We start from the raw sequence: 11175 nt of genomic DNA, 5'->3' as shown, positions 1-11175 counted from the left end.
GATCTCGTGAATTTGACAACATTTAGCGCTCGATCATCAAAAATTAGTATATATAGAGGATACAATGACCATTTGCCATACAGTTTCTCGAAAATGTTACGTTCTTTATATCTAATCGGATTTCTGACTGTGCTTTGGGTGGCTGCTCAGGATATCGTTCCCGATGATCCGGAAGTGCAGATGCAAATGCATTCCATGTTCTACACGGCTCGTGTTGCCTGTGCGGGGGAAAATATGATTCCATATGGTGAGCTGACTGTAATATCATATCATCTACATATAACTCCATATATACTACAACTATTTGCCAAAGAATTATAGTTAATTGATCAATCACTGAGTTCATTAGTTACTTTTGTGTAAAGTTTATTCAAAGCCCAATTTATTGGTACTCAATTTCCGGATATATTACATCAAATTATTCTAACTGTGCATGGCACGATCAGTGCCATATAATATGGGAGAATATCACCAAAGTTTTAATATAAAAGGGGAGCAAGTAAGGCCCTTTAATCATTCCGTTAGATCAAAATGTTTTCCGTGTTGGCTAAAACTTGTGTTATCTTTGCGCTTATGAGCCCGATCTTTGCCAAGGCATTGCAGGATCAAGCCAAGGATAATGGCGATATTTTCATTATAAACTATGATAGCTTTGATGGTGATGTCGATGACATATCTACGACCACTCCAGCTCCAAGAGAAGCTGACTATGTAGATTTTGAAGAGGTTAATCGGAACTGCAATTCTAGTTTTATAACGACTACCTGTGAGTTTTTAGGGAATAATATTAAGCATTACAAAACTTAATTTTATACTTTGTGGATCATCTCTTTCAGCCAATGTATTGCAGTTTAATAGCACAGGTGATTTGCCAGAGGACAAGGACAAAGTAACCAGCATGGTAGGTGGGGTTTATAGATCCTTAACTTCCTGAATCTCACAGATTCCTTGCAGTGTTATTTCAACTGTTTTTTCGAAAAGTCTGGCTTAATGACGGACTATAAGCTAAATACGGATTTGATTCGCAAATATGTTTGGCCAGCTACCGGCGATTCCATCGAAGCTTGCGAGACCGAAGGCAGTAAGTGTTTTAAACAGGACATGTTGAAGTACATAAGAAATCCTTCATTTGTTATCCCCAGAGGATGAGACGAATGCATGCATGCGTGGCTATGCCATTGTCAAGTGCGTCTTTATCAGAGCTCTGACAGATGCAAGGAACAAGCCCACCGTTTGAATATCAGCAAAATCCATATTAGGACTAATTAATAGGAAATTATAATATTACTATTACAAAACAAAATATTACTACGAAGAACACCTATTTGGCTATAAACCACACGCACAAGCAACTTTTCCGGTGTTTTCGTCCTCCTTATCCTATTATCACGTATCCTCATTGCCATCGCATGTGGTGTTTCGAAGCAAGCGGCTCAACCGTTTGCCAATGGGTTTTGGATATTGATTGTTTTTTAGCAGGAATTCCTTGGACTGGTGCTCCACGGCTCCGTTTTCTAGTTGGAACTTGCAAAGTGTGTGCAGAGGTCGCACTAGCGTGTTCCGCAGCTCTGGTCGGGCTTCGAGCACGGCCAGGCACTGGGCAGCAGTTTCTAAGGTGCTGAGGCAGCCCTCGGTGGGCTGAGTTCGGATAATGTAGTCGCTGATGCCTACGGCGATTAGTTTAACCTGTCGCAGACGGTGCAGAGCTGGGCTGCTGGCGTAGATTGCCTTGGCTTGCGGCCAGGTGCCATCTATAAGCACCAGAGTGTAGGGACCCGCGCTGTGGTCCACCTCCTCCAGCGGCACTGAGTCTCTGCTCGGGATACAAGAGTAGCGTCTGTGGGGAGTCCAGAATGCCCTGCAGTTCACCGTGGTTTTTGTTGGGGAAACGCTTGCCTTTGTACACCACACATTTTCCCGGTTCTAGGCCCAACTGAAGCATAAGTGCTGTGCGCAGCGATCGTTTCTCTTCGGCGGGATGTTGCAGGATCACAATCTGCGAGGACACCGCCTCTGGTGGATGCGGCAAAGCTGGACACCAGCAAACAACCACTGGCCGTCTGTGAAAGATTTTTTAATAAGACCTGAGATTTTAGTGGGCGATTTCCTGTTTTACCACTCACTTGCACTTCTCGCACTTGTCGCGTCTGTTCGGCGGATCGGCGCTTATGCCCACGAGATCCAACCAGGCTTCTTCCTCCATCTTTGTAATTGATTATAATAAATAAATGCAAATATCTCTTCTTCCTATGAAGAAATTCGCAATACAATAACCATTTGTAGCTAGGTGGCAACGCCAAAAGCCACATGGCTGGCATAACGTACCTGTCTCTTGCTCAGCTGTTTGGCGCGCAGGAACATCTGTGTTTGTACGGTGGCTCATTTGCGAATTGATTTATTTTTGAATAAAATATATAATCTTTGAATAGTTAGTTTGTATTCCAATTAAAAATGTAAAGAAATCCTAGAAAAGAGAGTAAAATAATTTTATTATTCGTAAAATTAAACTTTGGTAATGCATTGACATTCCGCAGCTAATTTGCAAACACGGAACATCTTAATATCTTTGTCGCATAAACATTGCACTACAGCTTTCAGTTTTCTATTTAGATTTTGTACATGAATTAAACTAGTTTTTAGGCTTAAAGATTTAAAGTCCGTAGAATAATTTAAGCAAAATGCAGAGTATAGGCTGGACACTGATAATGAAACGCGGCTGCTTTTGCCGGAAGGAGACTCTGAATATCAACGGATCCCGGTACACAATTCGCGACAGGCTGGCGACAGGGTTTGTACAACAAAGACACCACTATCTCATCGGGAATATCTAATCTGTTGGTCTCTGTGCAGGGGCTTCAGTCTGATCGACCTTGGGGAAAACGCCTCCACGAGACGTAGCTACGCGATAAAGCGCATCACCTGCCACAGCATCGATGACCAGAATATAGCGCTGCGGGAAATCGAAAACTGTCGAAAAATCAACTCGGAAAACGTCATCAGGGTAGTGGACTACGAGCTAAAGGGCCAAGCGGATATCGTCATTAATACAACGAGCACCTTGTACATTGTGCTGCCCTATTACAAGCACGGCTCTTTGGCTGACCACCTGCAGCTTCGATCACGGAAACAGGATCACATGCCTGAGGCTCAGATTCTGCAGATCTTCCTGGGCGTCTGCGAGGGACTGAAGGCCATCCATGAGGCGAAACCGGTTCCTTTGGCTCACCGTGATCTAAAAACAGCTAATATCTGTTTATCGGACTCGTTTGAGCCCATAATTGTGGACCTCGGCTCCATGACGGAAGCCCGGCTGCAGATTGTAGGCCAGACAGATGCTCAGCGATTGCAAGACGAAGCCGAGGAAAGGAGCTCCATTGTCTATCGGGCTCCGGAACTATTTACGGTCAAAACGTACTGCACTATTGACGAGCGGACGGATATATGGGTAACACAAAATTTCACATACTTTAGTCTTATTGTTTTGCAATGCTGTTTTTCCTTTTTAAGAGTCTTGGTTGTGTGCTATATGCAATGTGCTACTTCAACTCACCCTACGATCCCATCTACGAGCGAGGCGACAGCGTAGCTTTAGCTGTGCTCAGCGGTAACTTAAACATTCCAGAGGATTCCATCTACACAGAGGTAAAAGAAATCTATATATCTAAATGCAATTTAATAATAAATACTCTTCCAGGACATGCACGAATTGATCAACTACATGCTTAGAACCGACCCAATGGAGCGACCATTCATTTTTAGTGTCATTGAAAGGACCCACGATCTGATACAGAAACTAGAGGGTCGCTTGTAGCTCCGACTCACTGGATTCCAACTCGTTTATACGCATTTCACCGAACCAGATACACCGCTAGCTGTTTTTTGACTACGTATTATTGTAAAACAAATTTTAACCTGCAGAGATTTTGTGAAATTATGTGTAATTAATCTAGTTTATGCCTTTTTTACTGGAGCTAGTGATCGTCGCGTGTGAGTCCTGGGCAGTTGGTGGCCAGATCTTCAGCGTCCTCGTAATGTGTTCCACACCAGTAACAGAATGAATAGGCGGTGCGCAGATAGCCAGTGAGGAGTTCTAGTTGCTCCGATGGAGTGTACGATTCCTCCTTTTGTGGCTCCTCGACTTCAGGTTCATCTTCGCTTTCTATTTCATCATCCTCTTTGGGTTTAGGTGGCCAAAAGAACTCCATATCGGGTTCACTGATACCAGATTTAAGGTCTAATGACTCGCAGGTCTGCTGACACCTTTTAATGTCAAACTGTAGCTTGCGCTCTTCAGCCTTGTGTGTGGCACGCCTCCTATAAGCTTCGGTGGTGATTTCCTCGTGGGATTCGATGCCGGCTTTGCTAAGGAGATGGGCCCTTCGCAGTTCCTGCCGCTTAAGGGTTAACTCGGCCACGGCTGCCTCTCGTCCTAGGCCCCCTCGGTCATTCTTGATAGTAATACCAACAGGTTCCGTCCGGGCATCTTGTTGTTTTCCCAATCCAGAACCAGCTTTATAGCCCATTTTGGCCAGCAGCTGAAAACCCTTGTTGTCGGAAGATATCGGTTTATTGAGCGACTGTTGTAGGCGAACATTGTCCATATTTCCAAAAGAAGCGGTCGCTTCCCGTTGCCGCTTTTTCAGCTCCTCTTTTTTGCTTTCCATTTCAATCTGTCGCTTCTTGCCGCGATTATGGACCAAGCTGGGACGCACATCCTGCAGGCTAATTTGAACAGCAAGGATCTTTGTTACATAGGAAAGACGCCTTAATTTTTCTGTGCAATCTCACCCAGACAGGAACTTGTCCGACATATAATGCTCCTCTTCATCAGACATTTGTTTATTTACTTTTTCCAACAGCGATTTTTAGTTTGACCGTTGTGCATGTGGCAAAAATAGACATATCTTCTTACTCTAAATATCGTCTTGTTTATCATCTCATTACATATTTAAGTATGTATATATAAAGGCCTTTTTATGCTTTTTTAATTTAATTGTTTTAAAATTAAATTTAATTTGAACTTAGTTATTTGTTTTACGGACAAATTAATTTCTGAAATTTTATTTTATTTTACTTTTTTCTATATCTGCAGTATTTATTAAATACCGGAAAAATACTGGTAAGTAAAAACAAAGCTGGCAGCACTTTTCCAGCTGTTTCTCTGCAAAGGCAAGTGGACAGTTCTTTTAGTTTCCCATGTGCTCGGCAGATTCAGAAGTCAACATTTTTAAAACATAAAAAAATAAGTTAAAACAAGAGCAATGGGAGCGGTAAGTAATCAAAATAACTGTGTCAAACATAAATTAATCCACTTAACTTTAGAAAAAGGTGAAAATCAGCTCAGTGAAGCGGTCCGCTCACTTGAGATCGAAGAAAACACCGCTCTCAAAGCAGCAACAACAAAAGCAGAAGCAGAAACGCGATCAACTGATCTCCAAGCGGGAACAGGGCCAGAATATATTCTCCCAAAAGGCGAGGAAGCGCGACAATTTGGCGCAGCGCAAGAAGCACAATAAACTGGCCTCCCTGGGACTTGATCCACTAGAAGACGACAACGAGGATGGCGATGATGATATGCTCGATAACGTTGCAGACATGCTGGATGGCGATGATCTTGCCCTACTACAGGCCAACAAACGCAAGCGCAAGGCCAAAGCGTCCGGTGAGGAGGACCCTAACCAGGGGCAATCCATTGGCTTGGAAAAGGCATACGCTTCGGACACCAAAAAGGAACAGGAGGCAAAGAAAATCAAGCTGGATCTACTGCCCATCAAGTCCAGAGATGGTCAGATCATCACACGCACCACAGAGGTTGATTACCTGCCGAAGCCCAAGCAGAAAAAGAAGAAGGATGAGGAGCAGGAGGAAGATTCCGAAGAAGACGAGGAAGATGGGGAAACGGAGTATGAAGACAGCGACGACGACGTTGTCAACGATGTCGAGGCAGCGTCAGCTGTTCCCGTCCAAAAACTCATATCAACCACGGATCTGCTGATTGCCCGCCAGCAAGAGATCGAGCGCCAAAAGTATCGCATTGGAATTATTTGCTCCGGACTGCTCGAAAAACCAGAGGACAAGATGCGCAACTTTTACGCACTGTACGAACTCATGGATGAAATCAATCCAGCAAGTCGGCAGGCCAATCTTATGGCTGTGAGAAAACTGGCCATAATCTCTGTAACGGAAATTTTCAAAGATATCTTACCGGAGTATCGTGTGGGTCAGGTAGACACCAAGATGCAGACGCTGCGCAAGGCCACCCTGGATCGAGTTACCTATGAAAACGCACTGCTTCAGCAGTTCAAGAAATTCCTGCAGAAGCTGGAACAGATCACGGCGCAGGTAAACAGGAGAGGAGGACTTAGGACGCCCCAGACCGTAAAGCTCGCTACGGTGGCCGTGCAGTGCATGTGTGATTTGCTGGTTGCACATCCCTACTTCAACTACGTGCAAAACATTGCCCAGTTGCTGGTCTATATGCTAAACTGTAATTATTTGGAGATGCGAACGGCGGTTAATCAGTGCTTCCGAACAGTATTCACCAACGACAAGCGATTGGAAATGACACTTTTCATAGTGCGACGCATTAATCATCTGATTAAAACGAAGCAGAATAATGTTCATGTCGAGTGCATTACCTGTTTGATGGGTCTAAATATTAAGGGCGTGAACCTAGACGCAGAGAAAGAAAATGAGCTGAAGCAAAAGAAGCTGGAGTCTCATCGTCAGCGATTGCTAAGTTTGTCTAAAAAAGAAAGGAAGAGGCGGAAGAAGCTAACAGAGGTTAACAGGGAACTGGAGGAGACCCGTGCCGAGGAAAACAAGCAGGCCAAGCACCAGAAGCTCACCGAGATCATCAAAATGGTGTTTACCATATATTTTCGCGTGCTAAAGAACGATCCAACATCGCGCGTATTGAGCGCCATTCTAGAGGGTTTGGCAGAGTAAGCTTTATTTGTACACCTTATTCTTCTAAATTGTAATTGTTTAAATTTTAGATTTGCGCATGTCATTAATCTGGAGTTTTTCTCCGACCTGATTGATGTGCTGAACCGCATTTTGGAAGATCAAGAAGAGCTGGGCTACCGAGAGCGTTTGCACTGCGTCCAAACTATATTTGTTATTCTTTCTGGCCAGGGTGAAGTGCTCAACATCGATCCAATCAGATTCTATCAGCACTTTTACAAAAATATGCTGGCCGTACAGGCGGGAAAAAATCACGATGATTTTACCATCATTCTGCGTACTCTTGATGAAGTGCTGGTGAAACGTCGTCGAAATATGAGCCAACAGCGTCTAATGGCCTTCGTAAAGCGGTTGCTTACGGGTAGCCTGCATTTGCTCCATAACGGCACCCTGGCCACGCTTGGAACCATAAAACAGACCTTCCAGCTCACTTCTGTGCTCGACAATCTACTGGATACGGATACTACTATAGGTTCAGGCCGTTATGATCCTGAATTGGACGACCCCGAATACTGTAATGCAGCCAGCACGTCGTTGTATGAGCTCTCCCTTTTGGCACGGCACTATCATCCCACAGTGCGACGCATGGCTACTCACATTGCCCACGGAGTGCCAGCTTCGGGCGAAGGAGCGTTGCCTACGGAAATCGGCAAACTGTAAGTGGTCATATGACCGCGTCATATGTGAATCTAATTCATGTTTTCTTTTAGCACCTCCCACGAGCTATTCACGCAATACGACAGCACACAGATGGCTTTTAATCCGACGATACCACCACTCCCAAAGGCTGGTCAACCGAAACTGAAAAAGGGCAAACTTTTGTATATCCGTTCGGACTTCAAAGATGAGTACGGAAAACTACTTCGAGAGTCAAAACTTTCAAAATCCAAGGATAAGCGTACATTAAATATTGATTTCTTTAGTGCACTTCAATAAAGGACATATTGGAGATAAATCTTTAATAGAAATTTTCATTCTGCTTTAGGTTGGTAGCAATTACAAAAATGTTATATATTTTTTATAAAAAATAACTTTCAAATATAAACTTTCTAAATATTACTACCTTATGGTAGAATTTATTTTCCCATCAGATACAGATACAATTTGTATTCCTCGAAAGGCTTCGATTCTTAGAATATGTTTAAAGGACAATTTTGTTTGCTTAGAGTTTCTTTTTAGTGTATTTGAATGAATATTTTTAAAAACTAACTACTAATTTCTATGTTTGGAGCTCCTAACATTCTAAAAAGATGCTATGTCTAGGGTCGCTAAGTCTAATGCCATTTAACCGGGTACGAGTGCCAGGGGTTCACCAGTGTTCTGATACTTATGGAGTGGTGCCTCCGCGCTGCCGTTGTTGCTGTCCAACACCGGCTGGTGGCAGATACTCCCGATTGCCGCTTGCTACCAACTGAGACTGCGGCTGTTGGCCGAAGCCAGCCACCGAGTTATCGGGAAGAGCTCCAGCGGCGGTGGCCAGGAGACCGACAGCAGCTCCGCTGGGCGGTAATCGATTGACTCCGGCACTTGGGACGATGGCGGTTCGAAGCACGGCTCCTGAACCGTACGGACTCTGAGCCTGGGCAGCTGGTGTGGGCGTGGCCGAAGGATAGGACCCTCGTCCGGAATTATATCCAGCCACCTGGGGTACTCCGGTAGCCCGAAGCGTTCCGGTTGTGGCAACTGGTGCCCCGAAAGCAGTTGTGCTAGCAGCAGCCGGACGATATGCATTATTAGCATTGGACGTTCCCAGATTAGAGCCACTTGCTCCAGAATAATCGTAGATATAAGCATTATTAGCATATAAGCTGGGAGCCGAGACACAATCGTATTGATTCCACCACACGCAGACCAGCGTCTCCTGGCTGAATACTGTGCCATTTGGACAGAGGAATGAGTAGGTCCGATTGAGGGCACAGATATGAAACACCTGACACTGGGCCTCGATGTCGGCATAGTATCCCGGCAGGGGCTGTTGCGAGCAGTCGAAGTTGGTTCGTGGCACTTGGGCGTAAATGGGGTAATCCACTCCAGGCACACCCGGAATTGCCGAGTAATCGCCGTCGCCTTCGTTGTAGTCCCCGTTGTCTCCAGTTCCACTGGGAACTCGGATTGGAGAGCCACTGGGATTATTGCCGTACTGTGAAGTTTGCGGTCCATACGGTCCACTGCGAGATGATGGAGTGGGTAATGCCCCAGATGAAGGTCTTCGCGACTGGCTAACGGCGTTACTGGCTCCCACAACAGCAGGAGCCCCAAAAGCGGTTGTAGCCTGTCCACTGGGCGTGAATCCAACGGCGGGAGAAGGAAATAAACCCGCGCCATAAGCAGTGGTGGCTGGAGCTGGGGTCAGCGGAATGGCAGCAGCAGTGGGATATGGACCAGGAGTCAGGCGACCTCCAGCGGTGGCACCTCCAACATTTGCCACTTCGGGGCGACCATAGTTATACCCACTCTGGGCCTGTCAAGGATTGTTATTAAAATATCTGAACGGATAACTTCGGGAGTATCCTTGGAGCTCACCTGGACCTGCAACTGTGCCAAGCCGCCGCTCCAGAGCAGCACCAGAACTGGAATAAATAGACGGGCCAACATTAACGCTTTCTAATCGTTTGTGGAATCTGGCGAAGATCTTCTCCGAGCTGTGGAACCGCCGACGCACCAAATGGAAATGAACGCCGCCCTGGCAGCCATCGATGGCGATGGCAGCAAAGAGTTTCGCAGTCCATATTAAGGCCAAGTACGCCGCGATTCTGGGCGCTGATAGCGCGACTTAGACGGTTCTGCACTGCGATCTTTATTTATCAGCTTCCTACTCCTACCCTAGGTGCACAGTGGTTGCAAGTCTGATATAAGGCGATCTGATTATTAAATATTTAATTTTGTTTTAATCCGAAATTTATTTGAATTTAGCACTTTAAAGCACATTTTATTAATATAATTATAATAAACAATTCTAAGAATGGTGTTTAAAAACTTTACTAAGCGTATTTTTCCTTTATATTTAAAGTTTTGGAATTATATTTTTTGTGTTTCCGAAAATCAACTTTTGTACCCTTCCTACCTTGTTGGACCCATTAAATATCTAAGAAACCACTGTGCCAATTGCTGAAATAACGCACCGCAACATCAATTGGCTGCCAAGAATTGCGGCAGCCGCTGGGCCAAAGGCAAGACGCATGCCTCGTAAATATGCAAGGCAGCAAAAACTTAGACAGACAGACGCCCCTCCAAAGGAAGTACTAATAGTGATGAGGATGATGGGGCGGACAGCCGATCGGTCGTCACTGTTGAGTTACGCGCCGCAGTGGGTTGGGTCTGGGTCAGCCGATGTGATGTTGGCCAACTCACCTGTCAAGAAGCACGCGCAGCGTTGCATAGGCACTTGCATCATGCCGGAGAAAATTCCCAATTGGTAACGTTATCCTAGTTATTTATCCTGGTAATCCTTTTCGATTGAAGACCTGTTAACTGTCGTAAACTTGAGAAGCAACTGCAAGCCAACCTAGAACGCTGTTAGAAATTTATACCAATTTGTAAACTCAACTTGGATGCGGCATCTTTGCCATATTTATGTGGCAGCTGCCCCGAAGACCGACGACAGTTCGTCAGTTTGTTTGAGCTTGCGCTTTAGGAGATTTACGACCCTGGATTATCCATTGTTTGGGGTCTGCGGCCAGTTATCAGAATTCATATATCAGCGAGACCCTACATGACGTACACGTAATATAAGTTACGTATACGAACAATCAATTCAATATTATGGCCATTTCAAGTGCAATGTAATTTTAATCTGATTCGACTTTGTCCTTGAGAGCGGCAAATTAGATTTTCTTGCAAATGCATTCAGTAGCAATGACAAAAATATTTAAATTTCGCCTGATTACATGGCCGATTTGACCTCACATAAGATTTATATATTAGAGCTGGAAAACGCAAAAGTCATTGGATTTGTGTCAAGGCTTTCGCGGAGTCTTTGATGGGCGCTGGGGACTAGCCCGGTTGACTTATTTGAGAGCCCATCTAATGCTGATATAAATGATTTAATCAGCTGTCTAGTCGTTCATCTTCCATTAGTTCCCCGTCCAAAAGCATTTTTTCAATTAATCTTTTGATTTATTTTTATATGTACTTTATTAAGTTTAAATAAATATTTACAAACAGACAGCAAGACGTAAAGATTGTTCAAATAGATAGCTCCTATTGGTA

At 44.6% G+C, this 11175-nt stretch overlaps 6 protein-coding genes across 7 annotated transcripts; 3 read left to right on the top strand and 3 right to left on the bottom strand.

The window, feature by feature from the left end:
- Positions 1 to 24: 24 nt before the first annotated feature.
- On the top strand, positions 25 to 1352 carry LOC108116210 (general odorant-binding protein 84a). 2 transcript variants are annotated; one of them, XM_017227995.2, is made up of 5 exons: positions 25 to 258; positions 526 to 766; positions 837 to 901; positions 955 to 1081; positions 1143 to 1352. In XM_017227995.2, the coding sequence occupies exons 1-5, from the start codon at positions 94 to 96 to the stop codon at positions 1235 to 1237; spliced, it is 693 nt and encodes a 230-aa protein (XP_017083484.2). In that variant the 5' UTR covers positions 25 to 93; the 3' UTR covers positions 1238 to 1352. The 2 variants fall into 2 exon arrangements, with proteins under 2 accessions (XP_017083484.2, XP_017083483.1); XM_017227994.1 differs by lacking the exon at positions 526 to 766 and having other exon boundaries at positions 25 to 247.
- On the bottom strand, positions 1263 to 2293 carry LOC108116209 (tRNA-uridine aminocarboxypropyltransferase 2). Its single transcript, XM_017227993.2, is given in 3 exon segments — positions 1263 to 1821; positions 1823 to 2060; positions 2124 to 2293. Coding segments are annotated over 3 exon segments (753 nt in total). The 5' UTR covers positions 2204 to 2293; the 3' UTR covers positions 1263 to 1386.
- Positions 2294 to 2566: 273 nt separating this feature from the next.
- LOC108116207 (serine/threonine-protein kinase 16) lies at positions 2567 to 3949 on the top strand. The gene is made up of 4 exons (XM_017227991.2): positions 2567 to 2788; positions 2851 to 3445; positions 3508 to 3642; positions 3695 to 3949. The coding sequence occupies exons 1-4, from the start codon at positions 2679 to 2681 to the stop codon at positions 3809 to 3811; spliced, it is 957 nt and encodes a 318-aa protein (XP_017083480.2). The 5' UTR covers positions 2567 to 2678; the 3' UTR covers positions 3812 to 3949.
- Positions 3874 to 4894, bottom strand: LOC108116208 (G patch domain-containing protein 11). Its single transcript, XM_017227992.2, has 2 exons — positions 4789 to 4894; positions 3874 to 4722 (listed from the first exon to the last, which is right to left on the bottom strand). Exons 1-2 carry the CDS (start codon positions 4833 to 4835, stop codon positions 3972 to 3974), a joined length of 798 nt encoding a protein of 265 aa, XP_017083481.2. The 5' UTR covers positions 4836 to 4894; the 3' UTR covers positions 3874 to 3971.
- Positions 4895 to 5174: 280 nt separating this feature from the next.
- On the top strand, positions 5175 to 7921 carry LOC108116233 (nucleolar complex protein 3 homolog). Its single transcript, XM_017228023.2, has 4 exons — positions 5175 to 5270; positions 5323 to 6944; positions 6999 to 7622; positions 7677 to 7921. Exons 1-4 carry the CDS (start codon positions 5262 to 5264, stop codon positions 7900 to 7902), a joined length of 2481 nt encoding a protein of 826 aa, XP_017083512.2. The 5' UTR covers positions 5175 to 5261; the 3' UTR covers positions 7903 to 7921.
- Positions 7922 to 7924: 3 nt separating this feature from the next.
- Positions 7925 to 10430, bottom strand: LOC108116234. Its single transcript, XM_017228025.2, has 3 exons — positions 10318 to 10430; positions 9490 to 9536; positions 7925 to 9427 (listed from the first exon to the last, which is right to left on the bottom strand). Exons 1-3 carry the CDS (start codon positions 10358 to 10360, stop codon positions 8294 to 8296), a joined length of 1224 nt encoding a protein of 407 aa, XP_017083514.2. The 5' UTR covers positions 10361 to 10430; the 3' UTR covers positions 7925 to 8293.
- Positions 10431 to 11175: the final 745 nt, after the last annotated feature.

This window comes from Drosophila eugracilis, unplaced genomic scaffold, assembly GCF_018153835.1.
Source record: "Drosophila eugracilis isolate 14026-0451.02 unplaced genomic scaffold, ASM1815383v1 contig_722, whole genome shotgun sequence".
Taxonomy (NCBI): Eukaryota; Metazoa; Arthropoda; class Insecta; order Diptera; family Drosophilidae; genus Drosophila; species Drosophila eugracilis.
This window is presented reverse-complemented; position numbering and strand designations above follow the sequence as displayed.

What these genes read in the sequence shown, in the direction of transcription:
- LOC108116233 (XM_017228023.2), top strand. An exon ending in ATTCTAGAGGGTTTGGCAGA is followed by an intron (nt 6,945 to 6,998) that starts GTAAGCTTTATT and finishes TTTAAATTTTAG; the next exon opens with ATTTGCGCATGTCATTAATC. An exon ending in CCTACGGAAATCGGCAAACT is followed by an intron (nt 7,623 to 7,676) that starts GTAAGTGGTCAT and finishes GTTTTCTTTTAG; the next exon opens with CACCTCCCACGAGCTATTCA.
- LOC108116210 (XM_017227995.2), top strand. Translation starts at nt 94, where the DNA reads ATGTTACGTTCTTTATATCTAATCGGATTTCTGACTGTGCTTTGGGTG. An exon ending in TTCCATATGGTGAGCTGACT is followed by an intron (nt 259 to 525) that starts GTAATATCATAT and finishes TCATTCCGTTAG; the next exon opens with ATCAAAATGTTTTCCGTGTT. An exon ending in TAGTTTTATAACGACTACCT is followed by an intron (nt 767 to 836) that starts GTGAGTTTTTAG and finishes CATCTCTTTCAG; the next exon opens with CCAATGTATTGCAGTTTAAT.
- LOC108116207 (XM_017227991.2), top strand. Translation starts at nt 2,679, where the DNA reads ATGCAGAGTATAGGCTGGACACTGATAATGAAACGCGGCTGCTTTTGC. An exon ending in CGCGACAGGCTGGCGACAGG is followed by an intron (nt 2,789 to 2,850) that starts GTTTGTACAACA and finishes GTCTCTGTGCAG; the next exon opens with GGGCTTCAGTCTGATCGACC. An exon ending in ACGAGCGGACGGATATATGG is followed by an intron (nt 3,446 to 3,507) that starts GTAACACAAAAT and finishes TTCCTTTTTAAG; the next exon opens with AGTCTTGGTTGTGTGCTATA.
- LOC108116234 (XM_017228025.2), bottom strand. Translation starts at nt 10,360, where the DNA reads ATGATGCAAGTGCCTATGCAACGCTGCGCGTGCTTCTTGACAG. An exon ending in CTGCGCGTGCTTCTTGACAG is followed by an intron (nt 9,537 to 10,317) that starts GTGAGTTGGCCA and finishes TATTTATTCCAG; the next exon opens with TTCTGGTGCTGCTCTGGAGC. An exon ending in TGGCACAGTTGCAGGTCCAG is followed by an intron (nt 9,428 to 9,489) that starts GTGAGCTCCAAG and finishes AATCCTTGACAG; the next exon opens with GCCCAGAGTGGGTATAACTA.
- LOC108116208 (XM_017227992.2), bottom strand. Translation starts at nt 4,835, where the DNA reads ATGTCTGATGAAGAGGAGCATTATATGTCGGACAAGTTCCTGTCTGG. An exon ending in TCGGACAAGTTCCTGTCTGG is followed by an intron (nt 4,723 to 4,788) that starts GTGAGATTGCAC and finishes TGTTCAAATTAG; the next exon opens with CCTGCAGGATGTGCGTCCCA.